Source organism: Penicillium crustosum (assembly GCF_028827405.1).
Source record: "Penicillium crustosum strain IBT 35664 chromosome Unknown utg000002l_segment0_segment0, whole genome shotgun sequence".
Taxonomy (NCBI): Eukaryota; Fungi; Ascomycota; class Eurotiomycetes; order Eurotiales; family Aspergillaceae; genus Penicillium; species Penicillium crustosum.
In genome coordinates this window covers 7,845,035-7,870,436 of record NW_026623123.1, presented here as the reverse complement: position 1 = coordinate 7,870,436, position 25,402 = coordinate 7,845,035, and the positions used below count along the sequence as shown (strand labels likewise).

The 25,402-nt window shown below is 48.5% G+C and overlaps 10 protein-coding genes across 10 annotated transcripts; 6 read left to right on the top strand and 4 right to left on the bottom strand.

Moving 5' to 3' along the window:
* Window positions 1-968: 968 nt before the first annotated feature.
* N7487_006478 (LysM peptidoglycan-binding domain-containing protein) lies at window positions 969-1,318 on the top strand (the record flags this gene model as incomplete). Its single annotated transcript, XM_056874225.1, has 2 exons — window positions 969-1,080; window positions 1,137-1,318. The coding sequence occupies 2 exons, from the start codon at window positions 969-971 to the stop codon at window positions 1,316-1,318; spliced, it is 294 nt and encodes a 97-aa protein (XP_056731945.1).
* A 194-nt stretch (window positions 1,319-1,512) lies between these two features.
* On the bottom strand, window positions 1,513-2,618 carry N7487_006477 (uncharacterized protein; the record flags this gene model as incomplete). Its single annotated transcript, XM_056874224.1, has 4 exons — window positions 1,513-1,763; window positions 1,827-2,173; window positions 2,230-2,462; window positions 2,517-2,618. 4 exons carry the CDS (start codon window positions 2,616-2,618, stop codon window positions 1,513-1,515), a joined length of 933 nt encoding a protein of 310 aa, XP_056731944.1.
* Window positions 2,619-2,958: 340 nt separating this feature from the next.
* On the top strand, window positions 2,959-3,255 carry N7487_006476 (uncharacterized protein). Its single transcript, XM_056874223.1, has 2 exons — window positions 2,959-3,026; window positions 3,078-3,255. Exons 1-2 carry the CDS (start codon window positions 2,996-2,998, stop codon window positions 3,215-3,217), a joined length of 171 nt encoding a protein of 56 aa, XP_056731943.1. The 5' UTR covers window positions 2,959-2,995; the 3' UTR covers window positions 3,218-3,255.
* Window positions 3,256-3,561: 306 nt separating this feature from the next.
* N7487_006475 (uncharacterized protein) lies at window positions 3,562-5,125 on the bottom strand (the record flags this gene model as incomplete). The annotated part of the gene is made up of 2 exons (XM_056874222.1): window positions 3,562-4,179; window positions 4,391-5,125. The coding sequence occupies 2 exons, from the start codon at window positions 5,123-5,125 to the stop codon at window positions 3,562-3,564; spliced, it is 1,353 nt and encodes a 450-aa protein (XP_056731942.1).
* Window positions 5,126-6,602: 1,477 nt separating this feature from the next.
* On the bottom strand, window positions 6,603-9,279 carry nip1 (translation initiation factor eIF3 core subunit c; the record flags this gene model as incomplete). The annotated part of the gene is made up of 4 exons (XM_056874221.1): window positions 6,603-7,205; window positions 7,228-8,547; window positions 8,600-8,853; window positions 8,943-9,279. 4 exons carry the CDS (start codon window positions 9,277-9,279, stop codon window positions 6,603-6,605), a joined length of 2,514 nt encoding a protein of 837 aa, XP_056731941.1.
* A 1,167-nt stretch (window positions 9,280-10,446) lies between these two features.
* Window positions 10,447-13,477, bottom strand: N7487_006473 (putative protein kinase Yak1; the record flags this gene model as incomplete). The annotated part of the gene is made up of 8 exons (XM_056874220.1): window positions 10,447-11,186; window positions 11,236-11,594; window positions 11,646-11,765; window positions 11,814-12,073; window positions 12,128-12,287; window positions 12,354-12,553; window positions 12,647-12,870; window positions 12,928-13,477. 8 exons carry the CDS (start codon window positions 13,475-13,477, stop codon window positions 10,447-10,449), a joined length of 2,613 nt encoding a protein of 870 aa, XP_056731940.1.
* Window positions 13,478-15,888: 2,411 nt separating this feature from the next.
* N7487_006472 (DNA-dependent ATPase RAD26) lies at window positions 15,889-19,345 on the top strand (the record flags this gene model as incomplete). Its single annotated transcript, XM_056874219.1, has 3 exons — window positions 15,889-15,978; window positions 16,035-16,108; window positions 16,159-19,345. The coding sequence occupies 3 exons, from the start codon at window positions 15,889-15,891 to the stop codon at window positions 19,343-19,345; spliced, it is 3,351 nt and encodes a 1,116-aa protein (XP_056731939.1).
* Window positions 19,346-20,768: 1,423 nt separating this feature from the next.
* On the top strand, window positions 20,769-21,449 carry N7487_006471 (uncharacterized protein; the record flags this gene model as incomplete). Its single annotated transcript, XM_056874218.1, has 3 exons — window positions 20,769-21,048; window positions 21,125-21,238; window positions 21,316-21,449. The coding sequence occupies 3 exons, from the start codon at window positions 20,769-20,771 to the stop codon at window positions 21,447-21,449; spliced, it is 528 nt and encodes a 175-aa protein (XP_056731938.1).
* Window positions 21,450-22,889: 1,440 nt separating this feature from the next.
* N7487_006470 (uncharacterized protein) lies at window positions 22,890-23,863 on the top strand (the record flags this gene model as incomplete). The annotated part of the gene is made up of 3 exons (XM_056874217.1): window positions 22,890-23,007; window positions 23,061-23,672; window positions 23,727-23,863. 3 exons carry the CDS (start codon window positions 22,890-22,892, stop codon window positions 23,861-23,863), a joined length of 867 nt encoding a protein of 288 aa, XP_056731937.1.
* A 1,051-nt stretch (window positions 23,864-24,914) lies between these two features.
* N7487_006469 (uncharacterized protein) lies at window positions 24,915-25,400 on the top strand (the record flags this gene model as incomplete). The annotated part of the gene is made up of 1 exon (XM_056874216.1): window positions 24,915-25,400. One exon carries the CDS (start codon window positions 24,915-24,917, stop codon window positions 25,398-25,400), a length of 486 nt encoding a protein of 161 aa, XP_056731936.1.
* Between the last annotated feature and the right edge of the window lie 2 nt (window positions 25,401-25,402).

Sequence of the window (25,402 nt, the reverse complement as noted above, 5' to 3'; positions counted from 1 at the left end):
TATCACCGAGTTAGATTAGACCATCAATAGCATAATATGAACCATTTGAATCATTTGATTCGAATTGGGTGATCCTGTACACCTTGTACTCCCCTAACACAGGTTCCGTCAATGTACTTTGATCCTTGTGTATCAGGAATAGTTCAAGCTCGCGAAATATATCCATGGTGCGAACCTCGTCACTAAATTAATAGAACTAGCTATCCTGAAAAAAAACTATTTACTCAAAGCCATGGCGATGCAACGGGATGTTACTCTGTATAACAACCCAATCTAGCCACAGCAAATAGCCGCGAACCATAATCGAGCCTAAATGCATAGCTGATAGAATGATTGCTCATTGACCGCCACGACTATTGGAATATTGTTGCACAATTCAGCTGTGTCTTGGGTATCTGTTTGCACCACCGTTGCTCTACCTCCGGTGAATGGCTGTGGTTCAGGTTGTCACACTATTGTTTGCATCACAGACTGGGCCTTCAAGACCAAGGTTACACTCTCTTTAGGAATTATATTCAAAGGCAATGTAACCGTAAAACAGGAGCACTTCTGTCAGCCAACCTGAGACATATATCGATCATTGAAAAACAATGAAGCTATGGCGAAGACAAGCTTGTTGAATCTATTGGCTGACTTCGAGCTTGTCGCGTTGTTGCCGTTCATGTTGTTCCAAACGCCTCATTTCCAAGGAGTAAACATGGTTGCAATAACATGTCATTAATGCAACCTGTGGCTGGATTATATGCCCTTACCCGGTTAATTTGCAGGTACAGTACTTCCCAAGTCGTATGAATTTGTCCGACGAGGCAAAAGATCACTCCAGACACTCGAACTTCAGCAACTCCCAGATATAAAAGCAACAAACCATTCCTTTTAAGCATTCTTCTTTCTATCAAAAAAAAACCCATCTTCATTGCCAGCCTCCAGCCATATAACCAACAAGTTTAAGCGTGCCTCGAAAGCCCGCAATGGTTGCCATCGGTATCCGATCTCTCCTCTGCATTCTGAGAATTGTTTCCCTTGGCACATCTGCCGCTGTCGATGCCGATGCCGTCCAAGGCTGGCAGTTGACCCAATACTGTGAGCTGAGCTAAGATAAAGCCCCGCTATCCCAAGCTAGTCTGATGCAGAATTAGGCAACGAGTTCTATACTGTCAGTAATGGAGATACCTGCTGGGATATCATCGCGCGAAACCAGAACAGGTTCACCATGAGCCAGCTTCTATGCTGGAACGATGACATCAACCCGTGGTGCTCAAATCTGATCCCGGGCCGACAGGTCTGCGTTGGAGTCCAGCGTCCTGGGCCTGTCTGCTAGATAATGAAGTTCATGGCTGGATTGCTGGAATTATAATTCGAAAAACCAAATGCTTGACATCGCCGAGGCCTTTAATCAAATTGTTTGATGGAAGTAATGAGAGAGTGAATTTTGAGCTCTGAATATTTTTGCATTGTTATTACAGATAGTCATTCATTAAATCGAAATTCTGAAACTTGTTGGTATTGAGAAATTTATGCTCCGTTTTTGTTCCAGGCATTATGTAGGAATTGTCTCATTGTAATTGGCTTCACCTCCGGGAACCGAGTATTGAGACGATCGCCCGGCAATTGAAAGACATTGTTGACTGTGAGTCTGCTCACCAACGCAGTGACTTCTTTGAGTTCGTCCGATGAGGACTCAATTCCCTCTGGCTGCGGAGGGACGGTGACATCACCAGTCTTGATTTGCTCCAGACTATCGTATGTTACCTTGAATTTCTTGCCTATTTCAGAAATTATTATTAGGTTATGGGTTTTCCTCAAACAAGGACGTGCGATATGCTTACCGGTGAATTCTTCCGCCATGCTGAGAACCTGGTTGTAGGTAACTTCATCTCCAACGATTACAGTGAATTCAGGCCATTCATCAAGATCCAATGCTTTGACTAGGTAAGTAGCCATGTCGTACGTATATGTCATACAGATCACGTTGTTCCCGTCTCCTGGGATAGCAGCCGTGCCGCTGGATATATCAATACCAAAGGCGAAGGGCTGCAGGTGAGTTTGGACATGGGGCATTCCCCAATAGTCCATAAAGAAACCAGGGATTACCCTGGTATATTGTAAGCCACTAGCCTTGAGACGATCTGCTGCATCAAGCCAGTATTGGATGCTAGGGTCAATCGGGAGTAACCTTAGAAGATTATATGTCAGCATGGAATGTTATACCACTGAAGCTGGCTGGCCTACTCGGTGGTTTGGACGAATGAGTATTCACTAGGGATGAATCTTTTCGTTGATGATGACTTGTCTGCAGCTTCGATTAAGTTCAACTGAGACTGACTCGTCTCATCAGAAACAAGACCAATGGCGGATATGATGGTGTGGATGTTGTGTTGCTCAAGCACACGTGCCATTGATGGAATATCCTCGTAGTTGATCTGCACATTTTGAATATTCTGCGAAGAAAGGTCCTGTTTTACCTGAGAAGAAGGTCAGTTACTTTCTCAAGTGGAGAATGTCTCTACTTAACATACACTGCGAGATAAAACGACAACGTCAAATTTAGAATCGAGCAATTTTTCAACAATAGTTTTGCCCACTCCACCAGTTCCACCAGCTACAGCAATGACCGTCATGATTGAGAAATGTTTGATAGTCGAAATAGTCGAATAGTTGAAGTTGCCACGGAAGAGGTCCCCGCGATAACCCCACTAAAGCAGATTTCCACACATTTACTACATCTACTTCCACTGTAGAGTCTACAATGTATAATAAACTGTTTATCTATTTCAAGTACCTAATCTGCATATTGCCAAATTCCAATCAAATCTCTCTAAACAGCACACATCGGGGATTCGGGATCCAGACATCGGCGACTTCAAGGCTTCCCCCGGGCCCCCGCGGTCACGGCTATGACTAATATCGGAAGGAAAAGAATATAAAAGCCATATCTCCCGACCTTTCCACTTCAGCGATCTTCCCTCTAAAACCAATATACAAATCCTATATCATCATGTGTATGAAGGCTACCTGCTCGACCTGCCGTGAGTTTCTACTATCTCTCTTTTCAAAGCAGCATCTAATCATTATTACAGACAAGGTCACCTGGTGGGGCTGTGGAAGCCATATCCCTTCAGTCATGGATTCAATTCCCGAAGGCGATTGGTGTGCCTGCACACCTCAAGTTGAGAAGGATGGGAAGAAGTACCCTCCCAAGGCGGCGAAGGCCGGCTGACTACAAGGCTGTGTGATTTGTTAGCCTGAGGAAGTGAGAGTCGCATGTTTTTTGACAGAAAGAGCGTTTTGAGGGAGTTGTTATCAGGGAATCCTGGTGGATCTGTTGAACATTCAGCCGGGAGGGGGTTAGGGAGCGGTGGCGTTAATAGAGTTCTGGGAACGAATGTGGGATTCTATCATGTCAATTGGAGCAGATATATAACGACAGTATAACGAAAGACAAAACCTAAATCCAAATAGGTTTAATATAAAATCCAAGGAGAACCACACAGTATCCAACCACGAAGAGAGCAAGTAATAAGCAAACAGCCGAATCGATTACAGATACCAAAACACTCGACATTAGGGGGTTTTCCCTTTTCCCTTTTTTCTACCTTTCTTCGATGGTTCCTTCGCTGGTAGTGGTATTGGGGGTGGCTGCACCGGTAATGGTCTCGTGAGCTTATGCTGTTCTAGTAGGAAACGGGGTGGTTCTCCACCATCCGGAGCTGCAGGAGTGGTAGACACAAATGGCGGTCCTGCTGGCACAAAGCCGTCTGCGAGGGCTGGAAGCTTCCTGAGCTCCTTCTTGTTATTACAAACATAGAGATGCCCCTGTCCATCTGGGCATGTTGCAGTGTAGAGCGCAAATCGCAGGAAAGGTCCGGAAAGAATTGTTCCAAAGTGATCGCCCAGCCTAGATGGGAGGACACAGGCCTGTATTCTCATCCAGTGGCACAAAGGCGCATTGTTGATGTCAACCAGCCGGACGTCAACTTCCACAACCTTGTGACAAGTCGTGGAGCCAGGGATGTCCATGAGATTATAGCCATGAACTGGAACAGGGATACCGAGGGACTCCAACTGGTCGATATAGCATTCAGGTACCGCCATGAGATCGGCACCAGTATCATGGCACACCCATAGGGTGAGGCCATTGGCACCAATACGTTGGCTGTCAGCCGATATATTTACCGGGAACTATGTAAAAAGCAAGAGAATAAAGTCAGGAAGAAGAAATAATAAGTTGAGATATCAATATAGACACTATACCTCAACTGAGTGAAGACTGGTATTCGGTGCAAATGAGTGAAACCCTCCAAGACTGGCTCCACCGGGTGGTTGAAGCTATATATTCCATCTCGAGTCAGAAACCAAGGATAATGCTTGCATGTAGTGGTGATCAACTTACACCTTCCACCCACCACGCTTTATTGGTATCGTACTCCCCAGCCAGTTTTTTATGACGATCCGCGTCGAACTTCTGGGGGGTATTGACTTGCACGCCCTTCGACCAGTAGCTGACCCATCCTCTCGACCATCCCAATTTGCGTTGCCTGTAAGCTTTGATGATAGCCTTGACATTAGGAAGCTGATTATCCGGGTCCCCATTCGTGCTGAGATACTTGTCGATGTTCTTCAAGTGCTCCAAACGTCGAACAATGTCCCAGCTGAGTCCAGCCGGTTCAGAATGGACCATTTCATCGCGAGCGGCCCTTCTTCTCTCGTACTGTGACAGTCTGAACTTGAAGAAATTAGGTAAGATTCCATCACTGATCCTCTCTAGGCATCTTTCGACTTGACTATCGATGTCGTTGACGTCGAGATCTAACTCGTCGGCGTTCCAGCCTTCCGGGACAAGAGCTGGATCGGTGATAGGTTGGTCCCCATTGTGTTTCCATCGCTGTTGTCTCGGGGGACGTGAATGGCCCTCATCCTGACCACCTTGAGCCATCAAGCTGTAGTCAACATAGTCGTGGGCCCCTGGCGCGAGCGGCAAATCATTTTCAAGCCCATCTGACGAGAAATCAGAGGGAGAAGGAGAAACCTCCGTTCTACCGTTGATCGGTTTGCGCTTCTTGGTAGATTCCTCGGGGTCCACAGGGGGCTCTGAGTACGCACGCTTCGTGCTGCGGCTAGGAGGCATCTTGAAGAAGGAGGAGATAAATTTTGCGGCGCCGCAGGAGAGGGCCGGGCAATTTGGTATGAACAAGAAGCATTGAGATGGGGATATAGATGAAGATATTTGTAGTGAACATCTTGGGGAACTGAATTAGACCGGAACAAAGGACCACGATGAATTGAAATGACCTATGGAGTAGTGGTCTCTGGCATTTTGGTGTAGATAGAAACGAATTGATCGATGGAGCCATTTCCAAAGATACTATTTTTGGATTTCCAAAAGCTCATGTGCTAGACGACAAAGAAGACTAAAGAGTAACTTAAGGATCTCGGGCGTGCAACTCATCAATGGAAATTGCTCGAGGATGAAATGTGTTCTCTCTAGAATCCAGACCTTGGGGTTGCCTTGACGTTCTTTGTCTCATCTCAATGTACCCGTAACTCCCATCCAAGATGGAAGGCTCGAATCAAAGATGTCAAAGGATCAGGCGTCTTTGCCAAAGCATACTAGGGCAAATAAGCAAAGCGCACATGACTAGGGTTGTCGTTATAGTCTGGTATAGCGTAACCCTTTTGAGCTTCTCGCTCAGAGTTGTGGGGGACTTGCGCAGTCTCTTCGATCTTCGGCGTTTTGGTCAGCCATTGGAGCAATGATACCTATAGGAAGAATATACTCAACAGTCCGTGCAATTTTTCAAGCGAAGTGAGATAGTTGAGGCTTGTTAGAGGCTTACAAGCACCGAGCCAGTAGTAATGAATGTAAAATCCTGGAGGGTCACAACAGAGTCTATCACTTCTTTGTCTCAACCCAGAGCATCATTTAAGATGTTAGTGGTATAAAAGAACCAGTGACAAAGAAACTAGAAACCAGGTTTTATGTTAGTTAACAGCCCACTTGTATGTTCGAAGGTACGATACATGAGGAAACTAGTCAATGAACTTCAGGAAAATACTCTATAATGCCGACGGAGAAAAGAGAAGATGGGCCCCAAGATGGAAAATGTGGTCACTAGTTTCTTTCATATTGTAGGGACACTGAGTCAATGGGCTGAGAGACCTGGCTATACCCCCCGGGGTGTGAACTTGCCTCGTCTCCAAGATTCTCACAAAGCATCTATGCCCAAAAAATCAGGCTATATCTCCAATGTGTGCTTGTCAGTGAAGTGGACTTTGCGGGAAAGAACGACTCTGACTGCTATCAAGTATTTAGCAGATACTTCCTACAGCATACAAAACATTACAAACACCTCGCACACCAGAGCAAAAAACTAATCCATAAGCCGTCAATTTCTAACCAGTATGCACCTTGATTCTTTCTCGATCGTTTCCATACGTGAATATCATGTAGATCAATCACAAAAAAAGCGCAGAAACGGGGCAATTTTTCCGACCTAAAAAACAAGGAACGGTCGTACTAACACGAAGGGGATGACAGGAGTAAAAAAGAAACCGTGAAGAAAGGGGGAAAATAAAAGAGAAAGAACATGCCATTACATCAGAATCTAAGCCTTAATCGCTGCGCCCAATGCACCACCACCGAACTGCTGGCCACCAGGTCGGCGATCGCCCTGGGGAATGCGAGCACCGCCACGACCACCGCCACGACCGCGACCACCGCGGCCGCCACGGGCACCGGGACCGTGTTCGCGCTGGAAGGCATTGGCCATACCCTGAGTGCGCTGTTCGAGGGTCTTCTCGTTGGACTCGAGAAGGCTGGTAGACTTGTCGGCCAGGGTGACAATCTGGGACTGGAGACGGGAGAGCTCGACGCCCTTGCGGAAGATAATGGCGTCGTTGACCTGGTCGAGAGCGGCGGCGAGCTCTTCGTGCGAGATCATGCGGGAGATGATGGAGACAATCTTCTTGGGCTCGAGTTCGAACATGGTGGCCAGAGAAGAGATGGAGAGGCTGTCGTAGTAAGGGGCGTAGGTGAAGAGGTAGGTGCGCAGACCCTCCTCTTGGGTCTGGCGGGACAGCATGGCCTTGATCAACTCGGGCTGGGGCATGAGGTCCCAGATCTTAATCGCGGCGAATGTAGAGGCGGAGAGCTTCCAGTCACCAGCAGCAAGAGCCTTGGCACCAGCAATAACACCGTCGCGGGTGTTCTCGGGGGGGACCAGTGAAGACCTGGCGCTCATTGTAGTCCAACATGCGGCGGAAGGTCTTGGAGATCATGCGGCGGCGCAGCTCGGGGGTGGAGGAGGTCTGGGCCATCAGAGGTACCTCAAGCAAAGCACTGCTGGTGAGGTAAACGCACTCAAGCAACTCGAGGTTGATGTGCATGTGGAAGGGCAGCTGGCGCTGGCGTTCCAGACGCTCCTGCTCGGGCGAGACAGTGGAGTAACGCTGCATGATGATACCCTGCGCAAGAAGCTCCTTTTGGCGGCCGCTGCCGCAGATCTCACCAAGGGTGTTCTGGGCCTCGTAGATGAGACCAGCACGGAAGGCACAGAGACCGATCTGAACAAGGGTGCGGTTGAAGAGGATCTGGGTGCTGACGTCGAAAGTGGCGATGTTTTCAGTCAGATGAGACATGAGCATCAAATCACGGGACTTGTAGTATTGGTCGTGCAGAGCAAGGAAGTAAATTTGGCAGAGCATGGCGCGAGCGCGGGGAATGCCATCGCTGTGTTCGAACAAGTAGTTGCAAATAGAGGCCACGAGGCTCTGGATATCCCCAGACTTATAGGTAGCAGTGACTGCTGACTTGATATTTGTGGGAACTGCCTTGTCCTTGGCCTGCTCGACAATGGCAATGACATTAGCGGGCTTGAAGTAAATGTGCTCCAACCGTCTGATAACCAGTCTGTTCATGCTGTCCTGGCCATTCTTATCGGCACCCTTGAGACTCTCAACGTAAAGCTGCGAGCGAACCAGGGAGGAGTAAAGTGCCTGCTCATCTGTCAGGCGCTCGATGTACTCTGAGGTGTGGGGGTCAATCTCGCGGAGACCCTTTGTGAGGCTGTCGTCGAGGTGCTCCACAAGGGATACGACGGATCCGGGAATGAAGAAGGTCTCGCCTTCAGCAACAGTAGGTTGCTTCTCATCATCCTCCCACTCATCGGCGACTTCGCTGACAAGGAATTGGCGGTTCTCTTCCAACACGGAAAGGAGAGCAGAGTATTCCTCGTTTGCGGCTTGCCATTGCTCACTTGACATGTAGGTGGCGTTGGATGTGGCAGTAAGATCGAAGCGGGTGGAGATCAGGGTCATGTAGGTGCGGATGCGTTGGTAAGGAGTAGTGGCAACCTCGAGGAGCTTCTGCATGGTGCGGATCTGGTCGGCACGGTCGGTGTTCTTCTTTCCGCGGGACTCAACGATAACACGGAGGTGCTTGAGGATGCTCTCGGGGGTGTACTGGAGGGTCTTACCACCACGTCCGACAGTAGCGAATCCATCGTCCTCACCAGCAGCAGCAGCGGCGGCAGCAGCGAAGTTCTCGATCTTCTCGATCTTGGTAGGCTTGGGGGCAGGGGGGAGGGGCGGGGGCAGCCTCAACCTGATCCGCCATGAAGGCATCCTTGTCGGCGCGGTATTTCTCGACCAGGGTGGCGTATTCCTTGTTGTTCTTCTTAATCTTCTGCTTGACCGCGTTGAAGCCCTTGCTGTTGCTAGCGTTCATCTTCTTGTTCGAGGCCTTCTGCTTGGAAGCAGTCTCGTTGGTGAAGTCTTCGAGTTCCGCGACGGCCTGGATGTAGACCTTGGGGGTGGGACCAGTAACCTTCAGCATCTGGCGGTTCAGGTTGTCGAACTCTGTGTGGGAATCATGTTAGTTGATGCCGTTCCTTCAGCCCTCCAATTTTTCTGGCTCTCTAGTTCCCCCGGGAAGCGTGCGGACTCACCAGTAGCAATAACGGCCCAGTCGTTGATCTTCTGGGCGTTATCAATCAGGCGGATGGTGCTCTCGATGCCCTCGAGACGCTTGTCCTTAGCGGACTTCACGATTGTAACCTTCTCCTCCTCCTCACTCTCATCGCTTTCGGAGTCATCGTGCAAGAACTTGGAGGCACCGGTGCGGCCCTCCTCGCCATCACTGTCGCTGTCGCTGCTGGAACCGGAGTCGGAGTCATCAACGTCAGAATCTTCCTCGCTGCCGGAGCCGGATTGGTAGACCTCCTCCTCCTCATCAGACGAGCTGTCGCTGTCACTGCCGCTGCCGTAAAAGAAACGCGACGCCATGGTTGCGGATTGCGGTTTCGTTAAAAGGAAATGGCGATCCTTAAAGCTGGAAAATCAGGTCGTCGGCGATACAAAGTCGAAGTTCCCGCAGTTGAGAGCCACACACGAAATTTAAGCGAGGGGCTGACTAAACCCGATTAGGCATAGCGCATAACAAAGAAATAGTGACGGGCTTTTTTTATACTTCCCTTACTGCTTTGACTTGTTTCGACTCATTGGATTTGATGGCTTGGACTATTTGTTGACTTTGAATTTAGTACGGAGAGACCAGGAAAAGAAGGTTGTCTAACTCAAGCTGCTTTGGAATCGGGAAATTTCCTCTCATCTACCTTATACTGGGATGGAAAGCCTGACCGATCAGGCACCGGCAGGCACAGAAGAAATGAAACTCTGGAAGCTGCACTCATTAACTCATTACTATTGTTCCATTTATCATTCGATTATTAACTCTACTATTTACTGCATGCAGAAAACAGAACGAGAAGTCCCCTGAAAGAAATAACACGCCATGATATACGACCGGAAAACCTACCTTGACGAAAAGAAAGAAAGATAGAAAGAAAAAAAAAAAAAAACAGGTCGACCAACATCCCCGGCAAGATCCGAATTAATTGAAACAGTTACGAGGAGTTATAAAACAAGAAATGGATGAGATCGTTCTTTCATGCTCCATCCAGGCTATGCTGAGAGAGAAAATTCACGAGAAAAAAAAAAGGCAGACAGATATACCGAAGCACTGCCTACAGAAATTGCAGAAACATAATTGGGATCGTAACACAGCAAGAAACGTAATGAAACGCAATGAAATAGTGATGATGCGGGGAGTGATATCTCGCGGCGAAGGATATGGCCACTGATGGGCACAACTCATGGCGAGTAAGCGTGCGGATCGATCTAGCGCTGGGTAGCAATGCAGATCGTATATCAGCGGTCCGAGACCATTATCAACCGCGTTGACCCACTGAAGGGCTCTTTTTTCTTGACTCATACCTACAAGAGCCGGCCATATAAGAACAGGTTGGCTGGCAAGGAATGGATCAGCAGAGCAAGGCTTACAAACACAGTGTCTCGGGGGACATTGTCACCCGTGGACAAAATATATCAGTGTGCCTGCTCCCGAGTCGTAGAGAACCATGGGCACAGGAAATGCCCTGTTATCCCGATGTCCTAGTGCCACTGGTTCTGGCCTATGTATCCTTCGCTGAGCACCCCGTCTTCGAGAGTGCGAATGAAATCCCGGTTGCGTTGGTTCCCGTTTCCATTGCCCGCTCGGCTCCCACGACGCCGTTGACTGGCGTTAGCATCGACGTACCCGTCAGGAGGAGGTGGATAGTACGCAGGGCTGGGCTGCAATCGAATCGGTGCGTTCGGATCCAGGTGGCTAGCGACTCGTTGGATGGTAGTTGGGATTCCTCCGTTGGGATCCATGGTAGATGCTCGTTGACGGCCTGCTCGCGTAGTCGCCTGTGCGTAGAGACTTTGAGGGGGTACCTGGTTGCCTGGCATCATTCCCATTTGGTGACCGTAGCCAGGTGGCTGCTGGGTAGGGTATGGAGGAGGCGGTGCACCTTGTTGGTACATGCCATTGTACATGGGCGGGGCTTGAGGTGGAGGCTGAGGTGGAGTATGGAATTGGTTCATCTGCACGGCATAGGCATTTTGCGCATGCGCCGCCTGAGCTGCTCTTTGTTTGCTAGCAGCTTCGGCCTGCTGTTGCTGTTGAACCCCCGGAGCTGGCTTATTGGCCGTCGAATACTTGAGATTCATTGGTGGCATGAATGGCCCAGTGAACTTCTGCTGGGTGATGAACGGGTGCAGCTTGGCTTGTTGAGGTGACCATCTCTCGAGAGGGTTGATTGACAGGAGTCCCCGCACAAAGTCGATGAAAGCAATCCGATTGTTCAGTTCTGCAATGGTTAGCCAAGTCTCAGGGTGAATATAGAAAATAAAACCTACCTCGATCGACCTCTGCTTGTTTCATGTTCTTCCGTGGCATTGGGTAACTTCGGATAATCTCCTCCAGTGTTGAGGCCGAGAAATACTTCTTGCTTGGTTGTTCCTTCGTGTTATGTTCTCGGGAATACTGCTCCAGGCTCTTGAGGCGGTACGTCTTTCTTCCAAACTCGTCCTGTGTCTTTTCGAAAAATTCTCCCGACTGTTTGCCCATCTCCAGCATCCATGTTGGCGGGATACCTAGCATCTCAACGATCCGACAAACTTGATTGTATTCCGAAGAGCCGGGGAACAGAGGTAGGCCCAAAAAGAGTTCCACCACGATACACCCAAGAGACCACATGTCAATGGCAGATGAGTACCTAAGAACACAAATCAGCAAGGAACAAAACAGATGAGACTAAAGTACGTACGGCAAACCCAATAGGACTTCTGGAGATCGGTAAAATCGCGATTGAATATAAGTGTAGACAGTCTGGCGTTCATCGCATGCAGAGCCAAAGTCGATGACCTTGATAATCGGGCTCTCGAGGCTGTGAATAGTTAGCTACTGACTATGAAAGCTGACCGGCGATACTGACTTTTTCAGGAGAATATTCTCTGGCTTCAGATCACAGTGAATCAGATGCGCTTTGTTCAACAAGCTCAAGGCATTTAGCAATTGCTGGGCAAACACCCGGACAAGGGTAGTGCTCAATCCACGGAATTGATTTTGTTTGATCAACTCATAAAGGTTGACACTGAGCAATTCAAATGCGAGACACAAATGCTGACGGTGGATGAATGTGTCCTTGAGACGAAGCAGATGGTGGTCATCGTTCTTGTCATATTTGCTGTTGAGCTGCAGGGAATCAGCGGGGGTTCAAATGAGAAGGGTTGGGGATATATGCGATACCAGATCCAACACAGAAACTTCCATCATACTCTGGTTGAAGTAAGCAGTCTTGTTCTTGATAACTTTGACAGCCACCACTTCTCCCGTTTTCAAGTTTTGGCATTTCACGACTTGGCCGAAGGTACCCTGACCTAGAACATCGAGAATGAGGTATCTATTTCTAGATCGGAAGGGGAAATTATTGTCAGCCCGAGGGTCGGCTATCCAGGGGAAATCGGGGGCATACTTGTGACCGGCTTCCTCGCTTCCAAGGATATCATTGACATAAAGGATGTAATCGCTATCCTCATTGTCATACCCGTCATTCTTAACTCCTTTGCTGGGCTTGGTCAATACTCGTCGTGGGTTTCTCGAAGACTCATAGTTGAAGCCAGGGTTGCATATCCGGTACGTGGCCGGGAGGTGGGTTGTCAACGATTGAAGCGGCTGAATCAGTTAGTCAAAGCTAGGGGAGGTTTGCTGAGCACTCACGCTAATGAATCCACCCTCTGGATTGGCGCGCCTATATGCAGGTTGTACATTCATGCGCGGCTTCAGTTCCTGCACAGACTGGATCTTTTGGAACTTGGGCACAGGACCGCGACCGGGCGCTGGAGGGGCCTGAGATGGCAGCGAGCCGGATCGCGGTGATCGCGACCCTGGACCAAAGCCTGGACTCATGTGTGAAGATGCGGATGGTGGGTAGTACTGGTCTGGGCTGAGGTCGCCGGATTGAAGGGGAGGAAGTCTAGGGGCCCGGTTGGCTGCCGACATGTTAGTGAACGGGACATGGCAGAACAAGTAATCGAGATCAAACTCACATGGCGGCGATTGATATCCTTGTGGTGGTGATGCATATTCTGGTTTCGCAGGGGACCGGCGGGAAGCACTTTGGGGACCGGATGGGAATCCATAGGAGCCTTGGGACTTCCCAGGACTGGTGGGATATGACATCGGCGGCGAAAGAACATGCCCCGGAGAGTATCTGCGGGCAGCCGATGATTCTTCTGCCTGATTCAAGAATTGTGACGAGGCGCGATTGTGGTTTGGCCTCGAGGGGTACTTCGCCCGGTTGTACGGGTCAGCGTCCTCCATGGTAGTATCCGCATCGGTGACATAATCCCGAGTACGTGGTGTGGCGGTGGGGGAGGAAGCCATGGAGACGGTTTTGGAATTTGAACCGGTCGAAGGGGCTTTAGATGTCGTGCCGGGAGTCTGGAATGTCTCGTACGTGTATCCGGCGGGCGGCTGTGACTGTGGTGGCTGACCGTATTTCGAGGCTAGCTGCTGGGGATGAGATGCCAACGCAGTATTGAACTGCGCAGGGTGGCTCATCAAAGGATCTTGGTAAGGCTGCCACCCAGGATCCATTTTGTTAAAAACCCTCTTTTGGGGCCAACAAATGGATTCGAGGTCCGTGTTCGTCTCTAGCACTGCGATCAGGGTCCGTGGGATGCCAGCGGGGACGGCACTCGTATTGCGACCGCAGCTTTGAGGCGAACTTTGACGGAATTCGAGGGGCAGAGGATGGAAAATAGGGAATTGGCGTTAAAATGAGGTCGTGCTATGCTTCATCATCTGAGGAATTGTTGGAGAAGACAAGTTTTAAGGGGAGAGGAGGGGGGCGGTCGCAATTTGGTTGCGACGCAGTAGACGTAGGCGGCTGGGGGGTTTAGCCAAGTCGATAGACTTGTCTTGGGACCCGGTGAAAACGACAAATCAAAGACAAAGCTGACATCAACAGAAACTATGTTAAACAGTAACTTAGTTCATCAAAGCATAGTGATAGTTTTACTTGGTATATAACCCGAACTCAGGAAGAGGAGGGGGAAGATGAGTTTCAAGTGGAGGTGAAAGGGTGTTAGCCAAAGTGAATCTACACGGTAATATCATTCTCTTTTCTCTATGTGCCTACTTTTATAGGGGTATCCTATCTTGGACCATATACTCCGTACTATGCATAGATATATGTATGACCTGATGCTAAAGTCTCAATATTTGAGATTCGTACTGGATTGTGGTCTCCTTGGCGACCTGACTCTTTTCGCATGATCGACACATTGCATGCCCAACTGTCGGAGCGCCTTTTCTTTCTCAATAATAACTGGGCTGAACAGAGTTAATACATACATACTTTGTAACATGGACTAAATGAGCTACGGAGTATCTTATTGATGGTATTTTATAGACCATTGCTGCAACGTCATCGATTCCATCCACCTAGTTAGGCCGGAAGTCCAAAACTATGTACCTAGATGATCACTTCGTGGAATGATATGGTAATCTGAAGAGATATATAATCAAGAAAAAGCAATCCTATTCATTCCAACCATCACATCGTTTTGGAGTTCACCTCTTGCTGCTCTTTGCACCGTCCAAGTGAGCAGATCTATATCTACTCTTAGACATGGCCAATGCTTGCTTCAAGGTTGATAATGCGGATTATGTGAGAAATATCTCAATTTATAAGGATATTGATGAAAGACGTGATAGAAAATATGTTTATACCAATATCTATATGAAAACGTGTGACTAGTTGCTCCTTTTGTCTCTTCCTTCACATCTAATTCACTTCAGTTCTCTTATAAGAGATTTGCTCAGTATTCTGCCTCTTCTTTTTTAAACAAAACCTCCAAGCCCATCTAAAATAGTCTCCCATCCTTGTCTCCTTGAGATCGAACACCTTTTTCATGGCGTAGGGTTCCATCCTTATCCTTTGATATTCCGGATCTTTCCTCAATTGCACTAGGATAATTGCAGTCTTCTTACTTTCATATCATATGGATATGAACTATTTTCAAAGGCACGTGTTAATCAGCTAAGCATTCGTTTAATGTGAGCAACCTCAACTCTATTCAGCAATTCGGTATATATAGATATGGATTCTCAAATTATCTTAAAATGCTAGAGGTCCTATGCTGTACTCGCGCTAAGCATTCACCACCACGCATGTTGCTAAATACAACCCCCCAACTTTCGCTAAAGCTCAAATCTACACAATAAACATCATGGAGAGGCTTTGTCTTGAATTTATTAGTTAAGAGTTGGAGTCCAGCAAAACCATTTTCATTCTCATGTCAGTCATCCAAAGTTCCACATATGGTGTTGTTACATGCATAGTCACGTTATGTTCAGCCAGAGCTCGAAAATAATATTTCTGGAATATCTCAGTGAAGCGATTGAAGAAAAATACGCTGCGGGGTCTATCGCTCTGACATAAACATTTACATCCATTCTTAAATGGCCCCTCGATTGTGAAATTCATTGTCACATTGTGATATCCACGAGTGGACCGCCCTGGAACCTGGAATGCTACAGCACAGAGACAGTGAGAGAGCCAAACCTCATGACCATTACTGTGTCCCTATAAACAGGTCACATTTTGATCGACCCTCGGTGAGTTCGTGCAACTCCAGTCTGCCAATGAAACAGAATGGTATATCTGTGGCCTCACACCGTGTATATAGATTTCAAGGTGTACTCCGTACCGAGTCCAGACTCCCAGGGCCCGGACTTCCGGGGGAAATTACCTAAGCTTTCAATGAGTCATTCACTCACGTGAGCGGTGTCATAGGCGGTGGCTGATTGTGCCATAGGCTTTTGATGGAGATCTACTGTTGTAGATTGGGTGCTATTCATCTAGACTCTTATTGCTGCCTGTGCTATCCTCCTATTGTATTTGCTCTTTGAGCAATAACCATGTTCCAACTTGCCCTAGACAGAGTCTTTTAGTCTCCCACTTTTTCTCTCTTAATACAATCTTTATCTGGACAACCTTCACAATGTCTACAAACGAGGAGGCAAGTCGCCTGCGAGACCTCCAAGCAGACGTTCGCGACCAAGATGATCTTGAAAGAGATATCACTCGCCAGGTATGACCAAGTTTTCAATTGTTTATGAACTTGAGCTCACATTCCTCTCTTTTCAGGCCGATAAAGCCCTGGCAGATAAAGCAGAAGAGAATGACATCAAGCGACTTGAGAAAGCCCTTGTGGATCGGGAGTAAGAGCGCATACCCTTACATTTGATGGAATTACTAACTTAGTCCGTAGACGGGTCGATTCGCAGGTCCGCCAAGCGCAGCAGCGCCTGACCCAGCCCGTCGGAGCCGCTACTCGCACTCGGATTGAGAATGAGCTGAAAAGGCTGCAGGCGCGCAAGGCCGATCTAGGGAAAGACCTGAAGGACATACAACAACGCATTGATGATAGGCGTGAGTCGCAGGGCAATTCAGCGGTGGCCCACGGGTCAGGGCGACAGCCGAATGAGTCCCGCCGCGACTATCTCCTGCGAACCGGAAAGATTACTCCGTTCGCATTGATGCAAGAGGGCTCCAGAGACGGACCACTTGCCAATCTTCACGATGCACTTGTCGATACCGAGGACCAGCTGCATGAAGAGGAAGAGCGCGAACAAGCCAAACATCAGCCAGCCGCATCGCATCGGGACCTTGCACGCCCCGACTTTGACTTTGACGACAGCATTGAAATCAAGAGCAAGCGGAGGAAGGTGGATCGTCGTAGCTCCCCGGGAGCGGACTCTTCGGCAAGTTATGTTGCCTCGGAGGCTGACGCTACATCCGAGGATGAAGAGTTCATGCCCGAGACTCTCCCTGAGGCCAAACCGAATCGCAAGCGCAAGCAAGGAAAAGCAACCACTGAGCTTGAAGATCTGAGTGGAGTCGATGATGGAAACGAGACCGTATACCAGTCTCGCGTCCAGGAATGGATTAGTCGGCGAAGCTCTGCTCGACAGCACGCTGGCAGTCATTCTGTCGAAGATGGCCTGAATGAAGAAGAGGAGTGGCTTAAGCCACATCCCACTGAACCAGCCATGGAGCTTGACAATGGACTGCGGGTCCCTGGAGACATCAGCCGCTTCCTATTTCCTTACCAGAAAACTGGAGTGCAGTGGCTTTGGGAGTTGCACCAGCAAACTGTTGGTGGAATCATCGGAGATGAGATGGGGCTGGGTAAAACCATCCAGGCCATTTCTTATCTTGCAGCATTGCATCATAGCAAGAAGCTCACCAAACCTGCTATCATTGTTTGCCCTGCAACTCTTATGAAACAATGGGTTAATGAGTTTCACCGCTGGTGGCCCCCTTTCCGTGTTTCCATCCTACACTCATCAGGCAGTGGAATGATAAATCTTGGCAAGGAAAGCAGTAGGGAAAATGCGCTTTCATCAGAAATGATGGGCAGCCACAGCTCTCGCCACCTATCTGCTGGTCAGAAAGCGGCTAAAAAGATCATCAAGCGTGTCACCGAGGAGGGACATGTCCTCGTGACCACATACTCAGGTCTGCAGTCTTATGCAGATGCTCTCGTTGATGTTGAGTGGGGTTGCGCTATCCTTGACGAAGGTCATAAAATTCGCAATCCAGATGCCGGTATCACCTTCAGCTGCAAGGAACTCCGTACTCCACACCGCATCATTCTTTCGGGGACCCCAATGCAGAACAGTCTGGTGGATCTTTGGTCCCTATTTGACTTTGTATTTCCAATGCGCCTGGGGAATCTCGTTACATTCAAAAATCAGTTTGAGATTCCCATCCGTCAGGGTGGGTATGCATCTGCATCAAACCTTCAAGTGCAAACTGCTGCAAAATGTGCGGAAACCCTCAAGGATGCCATTAGTCCATATCTGCTCCAGCGATTCAAGGCCGATGTAACATCTGATCTGCCGATGAAAAGCGAGCAGGTCATTTTCTGCAAATTGACCCAACTCCAGCGAACCATCTACAAGAGGTTCCTTGGCTCGGATGATATGAAGTCCATTGTACGAGGGAAAAGAAACTCTTTGTTTGGCATTGACATCCTGCGCAAGATCAGCAACCACCCAGACTTGGCAGACCACACATTGCGCGCAAACGAGGCGGACTACGGTGATCCTGAGCGGTCTGGCAAGATGAAGGTTTTGAAGGGTCTGCTTGAGGTCTGGAGAGATACTGGCCACAAGACCCTGCTTTTTACCCAGGGGCGTCTGATGCTAGACATCATTGAGAAATTCCTTGGAATGCTGGGTGGATTCAATTACCGTCGGATGGATGGGACCACTCCGATCAAGGAGCGCCAGAATCTGGTTGACGATTTCAACAATAACCCCGATCTCCACGTTTTCCTACTCACCACCCGTGTGGGCGGGATCGGAGTGAATCTGACAGGTGCCGACCGTGTCATTATCTACGATCCTGACTGGAACCCATCGACTGACTTACAGGCGCGAGAGCGTGCATGGCGTCTGGGCCAAAAACGTGATGTCACCATCTTCCGCTTGATGACCAAAGGTACTATCGAAGAAAAGATCTACCATCGCCAGATCTTTAAGCAATTCTTGACCAATAAAATCACTCGCGATCCCCATCAACGAGAAGGTTTCCAGTTGAGTGATCTTTATGATCTGTTCACTCTGACGGATGAAAATGACGACGAGTTGGAGACGACTAAACTCTTCAAGAACGCCGAAGTCACATATCAGGAGGAGGCTAAAGATGCCCCTGGCAGCAAGAGTAAGCCTGCACCGCCTCCGAAGGAGGAAGACGATATCAACGAAATCCATGGTATTGCCAAGGTCGAAGCCTTCCAAAACACCGCGGAAGAGGAAAAGAATGCCAAAACTTCCGAAGACCGCATTATGCATGGCATCTTCGCTCGTTCCGGCGTCCACTCTGCAGTCGAGCACGACCAGATTGTAAATGGCAAACGAGTCCTTCGCGCAGACCCTAAGATGATCGAAGCCGAAGCTCGCCGGGTCGCCAACGAAGCCGCCGAAGAGCTCCGCAAAGCTGAAGAAACCGCTCGGGCACTCCCAATTGGACTGCCCACCTGGACAGGCCGTTTTGGGATGGGTGGCCGCGAAGATCCACGGGCTGGTGGTAGCTCAGCGCGCCCTTCTGGGGCAGGACCCTCATCCTCAGACCTGTTGGCTAGGCTCAACCCTGCTGCTGCCGCAGCTGCTGGACAGAGAGACAGTGGTTCCGATAGTCCATCAGCCCGTATGCCACGCGGCAAAGATTTCATGCCCTTGATCCGTGATTATCTTGCCTCTCAGCGTGGACCGACTCTGTCCCAGTCCATTGTACATCATTTCAATCATTACTGCTCTAATCCGCAGCGTGTTGCTGAGTTCCAGGAGTCGTTAAAGAAGGTTGCGACACTTCAGCATGGTCGTGACCGTCGGGGTCGGTGGACTCTGAAGCCTGAATTTGCGCGGAATGCCAATAATCGGGGCCGGTGAGGGGAGCTTGTAAAGAAGCAGGTGGACTGAGGGCATTCCCAACGCGGCAGAAATTGAAAAGCCTATATTTCTTCATACCTTGGGGATGTTCATGTACGATAGTGAGTTTCACGAGATGATGAATGACAATGACAATGCCGATACCCTTTATGCAATTGCACAGTCAGAATCATGAAATAAAATAAGTACATTGTACTACATACTCCGTCGTTACCAGGCGATCTCCACTGGGCACATGCTTAAAACGCCCTGTGGGACAGTACCAAGAGCGTCCAACACGCATAGAGGCAAGCTGCCGTTTAACTCAAGCCACATGCGTTCGTATACACTGTCCATGATGTATGCCAAGTATGGAAGAACATGGCCAATATTTCGGTACCTCATATTCCCCGTAACATATCAAAGAAAGGGGCCGGACATTTTAATAATATTTCCGCTAGCCCTCAACTTCAATGTTTTCAGTGGGCCATGTTCTATTTCTGGCGGGATCCCAGTTTATCAATGATGCAAAAAATTATCGAAGCGAGGATGCGCCGAGCCGAATAGGTAAGAGATTGTCGTTTGTACGAAGTAGAGTCGCAACGACCCGATATTCATAAACAAGTCAGACAGGATTCAGGGGGAAGGCTCCACGGGATCTTGGCGTTCGTTGTTTGTCGACTTCTTTTCTTTGGTGGCAAAGGGGGTTTTTGATGTGATTGATGTTTTTCTTTTTGATAATCTCATTTGTGAAACAAATCTCATCTTATATCATTGTGAAACCCAATCCTAGGGGCAAAATCGTGTCATTGATGTCACAAATCCCTGTCTTTGGTGCTTCCATTGATGAATAGAAGACGTACTAGTGGGTATGATCTACATTCGATCACAATCATGACTGGTTCGGATGGTATAGCTAGTCAGGTACCCACTTAGTGACTTCCAGGATGTCGATTATAATCACCATCCGGTGGGTTAGTCCTTTCGTTTACCCCATACACATTCTGATACGGCAGCGTGGATCAAGCGAGATCCTAGATGTCTGCCCAAGGTCACCAGTGCCTTGCATGCTGCAAAGGGAAACAAAGGAAAGAATAATAATACCGACACCGCTAGAGTACAAAATGAAAAGGAAGTTGAAGAACAATCAGCTGACAGTTCTAGCGATGCTTTGCTGATGTCAACTTCTATTTTGATCTCAAGGATACCCTATGGGGGACCGGGATCAGCGTTGGACACTCGAAACAGTCGGCCTTATACTCCACCGTGGAACATGTGTTCATCGACTTGTCTCCCATGGATATCAAAAAGCATATAAATGCGTCACTTCCCCGTCAAAATCTTACCCCTCTCTTAAAAAAAGAAACACAAAAGAAATCGAAACTCTTCAAACCTTTTGAACTTGAATTCCTCCTCAACCAAACTTCTTTATTTACCGCCCAGAATGAAGTTCTTCGCCACCGTCGCTCTCCTAGCCACTGCTGTGGCCGCCGCCCCATCCGCAAAGCTCTTCAACCTGAAGACCTCCGGCGCCAGCAACAGCTCCCACAACGACCTGTTCCTCTCCGTCGGTCACGGCCTGATCAGCGACCCGCTCAACAGCGAAGCCGTCTTCTCCGGTGCCCCGGCCAGCCGCGCCGCCGCCTTCTCCTTCGTCAACGGCACCATCGTCTTGGATACTGAGACTAAGGCCCCCTGGGCTCTGGACCTGATCAACGTGGAAGGTAAGATAGCCCTGTAGTGCTACTGGATGTAACTGTTTCCCAAACACGGAATACTAACCACATTGGTACTATTTAGGCGTCCGCAAGGAGCGTGCTCAGATCAGCATCAACCCTACTCGTGGCTCTAAGGGCTTCTCTATCGGCCGCCAAGGCGTCCAGGGACCCAGTGAGACCTGGGACGGATGGCTGTGTAAGTTCTTACCATACCTCCCTTTTCCAAGGCTACATGATCTTGGTGAGTGCAAATGGCTGACTCCTTTTTCTTAGGGTGCCCCGCCGATATGGAGGCCGGCCAGTTGTTCCCCAACTTGCACTTCCTCAGTAAGACTATTCAGGAGCCTGCTCTGCCCGCTGGATGTGACAAGATTCAGCTCAATGCTGTTCCCAAGAGCTCTGCTTAGAGGGATTTTGGATTTTGAATTTTACATCTTAGCGAACCTTAGATTGTGAGACGTGCTTCTAGTTTCTGTGTTCTCTTCAAGATTTAGAACTTCTACTGGACTTTCATTTCGGCATATCTTAGCGTACAAGTCAGGCTTAATTGATAATATCTTGATTATTCTACTTTATTTGCTTTGGATCGATGCTCCGATATAAAATTTTTCTCACACAAAGAATTCTCATCAGCATCACATCCAGCCTATTCTTTTGCGCCCTATAAGCAACGAAAGAAAATATGTTAGATCCCCACATCCCTCAATATTCTCCGTTCCATGCCTAAATTCCAAATAGTCTTCGGGTGTCCATGACTTATGGTTAGATTGCCACCCCCACGTTTGGGGAACTTATTTAGCGGAACCGAGAGATGCCTGACCTTGGGTACCAGTAGCTGGGTGGCAATAGTAGATATGTACTTCGACTTAGTGGTCATCATTGTATGTGTGACGGTTTATGCCATGGCTGCAGTCATAAATTTGTTCTTGTAGTTACGTGCCGGTCCTTCGTGGTAGAGCCAGCAGAAATATGTCGCTGGGTATTAAGGGCGATACATGGCTTTTCGGTGGTTTTGTTGTGTTGTGTACCTATATTATGTCATTGTTTACCGGCGGTCATCCATCATACTAATCTGTGGATTAGCGTTGGAATGATGGTGGGATATTGGCAAAAGTCAGGGATAAGTGATGAATTGATGATTTAGGGCAAAGAATATTATCCCTAGGATGTTGTTTGAAGTATATGGTTATCACTTAGATTGTCCTCCTGAAACTGTAGTATATATTGCACGGACCCCCTGGGTTTTAGTTTTGATGTGATATATATCACTTGATACCAGTCTGAAGCATAAGCATGAGCTTGACATACCAAGTTATTATAGTCAATAAATCATCTGATAGTCAAAAAGGCGTGAAATAGTGGTCAGCCACTATAAATAGCCGATGTCTCACATACCTGATAGCCATTACCTATTTGGGCTTAGCCCCGCAATACAGCTCAAACATCGCATCTTCTGTTTCTTTCTCGTGGTTTTTTTCCCCCTCTCTAATTATCTGGGAAGACACTCGTTTACTGTTTGCCTTTGAATCTATTCACAATCGTTGCCCCGAATCGAAAATCCACATTCCCGAGATCTGCGTGTTTTAGCTCCCAGATTGGCTAGGGGATTAATAACATCTTCTGCACTCCACGTCCCTGTGATCGTCCTTCCGTAGCAACCGAAATTGCTTGGTACAGACACCAAATCGATAAGCCTGTTTTGACAAAGGAGGCCTTTTTTTTTTTTTTTGACAAGTCACACCCGATTGTGCAAGGGGCGTGATCAGTCTAGCCCACCTTTCAGCCCAGGGAGTAACACCTCGGTCGCTTGATTTTTGAAACTCCAGATAATCTCTCCAAACTTCGACATGCGGTGTTTTATTCTGAGCGTGCTCTGCACCATCCTGTTGCTGGGGACGGTATCCTCGGCTTGGCCATGGGGGCCATATGGAGCAGTTCTGGGTGCCTCCTTGGATAAGCGAGCAGGTAAGTCAAGGCTCTTATCAACTTGTTGTACTTGATACTGACTTGCAATTCAGACACCACAGATACAACAACCGCTGAAACCTCTGAATCTACCACGGTAGCCTCCACTGCCTCCAGGACTTCTACCGGAACCACCACCGGAACAAACACCGACACCAATAGCGACACCCAAACAGGGACTGCAACCGATTCCGGGACGACCGGCACAGCAACTGGCACGAAGACAACGGGAAAAAGCAAGACTACCACTACATCCTCAATCTCCATTGACCCTGCTGCCGCTGCTGGCGGTGTGTCCATGATCACCCCCGCTTCCTCGTCCACGACCTACTACAAGATCGGCGAGGACGTGACATTCGTGTGGAACTACACCTCCTTGTCGGTTACACCATCTGCAGTCAACGTCGTGGCTTCGTGCAGTCTCAACTCGATGACATATACGCTCAGCTCCAACATGAGCGTGAAGCAAACCGGAAGCGTCGTGTGGGATACTGGAAAGTACCAGAAATCGGCTACCATTCCGTTGCTTACCGCATCGTATACTCTGATCGTCTACGATGCTAGCAAGGAAATCGATGATACCGCGAGCGCAGGATACCTGAGCTCGCAGAACGGTGGTTACGTCTTCGGGATGTACACCCCCCAGCCTTACACCCCACTCAATCGTGAGTATTTAAACCAACCATCCTTTCTCAAGTAGACTGCTAACCTTTGTCCAGAATTCAAGTGTGCCACCTGCAGTGGCGCCCTGTCCGAAACCAGTCGCTTGGCCATCAAATTTACCGTCGGCATGGCCGTGATCACCTTCGCTTCGTTCACTTGGTTTGCGGGCAGTGCTGGCGTCCTGGCCACTTGAAAAGCATCCACTCGGTGGACTCGCATTGACTTATCATGAACATATTTTTCCATTTTGGGGCGTTGCATTGTTCAAGCGATCTGGATTTACGATAATAGCAAGAAAACGGCGTTGCGCGATACTTTTTATTTATATTTGTATACTTTTTGCACTTCATCCTTTCCCTTATCTATTGGTTTTATAATAATACGCGGTGATGGTCAATCGCTGGTTTCAAAATTCTTTTTGTATTTTCGGCTTTTGCATACACAACAAATCCCTCGATCTCTTTAATTCCAGATTTCTCGCAGTTTCCAATCCTCCATGGCACCGCGAGACTCTCATCCAGGCCTTCCTTATCCTCCCTTCTGCTTGGTTATAAGCATGACATTCTCATTGTACATGAACGGCATGGTTTGCAGTGAATTCAGTCGCTGGTGCTGGAAACCATTTTGTGGGTTGAGGTTGCCCGACTGGTTGCCAGGGTTTTGCTAGGATGAGGGTATTACTTATTGCGGTTCAAGTTCAAGATGAAAGCAACAAGTCAGGATTATCGTTTGCGTCCTTGTCGTGCATTGCTTAGTCGTTATCTGTATGATCTAGCAACTGCAATTCCATCATTGGATGCCTAAAGGACGTCCACAAGGGTTTACCTGACTACATGGGTGTTTATATGATAATCAAAGGATCAAAAACATGTGTACTTTTTTGCTGATCGTCTGAACTAAAATATACTATGCACGAAGCCGTCATATTCCCTTCATTGTTAGTTTTGAGGCATTTAGGTCCGCTTCCCATGCAATTGTTTCGGTTATTGCGCAAAGACAAACAAAAGGAAGCTTAGTGTATTATTACAATTGGAAATTGGAGTCTGTCTTAGAGATAAAGAAAGCTGCGGGAAGCTATTCAAGCAGTTCATTCATTGACTGAGACTTTAGACCATGGAGTATAACAGAAGCTATTTAATCTCCTTCTACCTCTTCTCCAATCCATGAGATACATCCCAATCTACTTCATCTTAACATCAACCCCAAACCTACCACCAGAAGAAAACCCAGACCCAGAAAGGACCATGCCCTCCCAATTAGGTTGGATCTGGCCCAAAGACCCACGCCCCGGCAACCCACAACACTGGCCACGCCGCTGGCGCATCTTTGATGTCCTAACGAGCAAAGGGCCAGATATCTACGTGGGCCGAATCGACCAGCCCAAACCCAAGACCAGAAGGGCATTCCCTCAAGCCCGGTCGGGACCTACAAGAGAAGAATGGTCTCGATGGGAGCTCGACCCCAACGACCCTGAATCGGACTACAGCCCACTACCCTGGGCACGGCGGCCTGCGGGGGAGCGCTATGATTTCCGCACGAGGAAGTACCACGTTCCGGACCATGGAACATGGAGTGCTGTTCAGTATTGTAATGGGAGAAGGGCTCGGAGGGGGGAATGGAGTGGGAGAGAGGAGGTGCATTGTGTACCGAGGCGATATTGGGATCGGAATGGGGTTGAGTACCCTGCGGAATTTTGGCATGATAATATTTATGGCAAGCACCGGGATTGAAG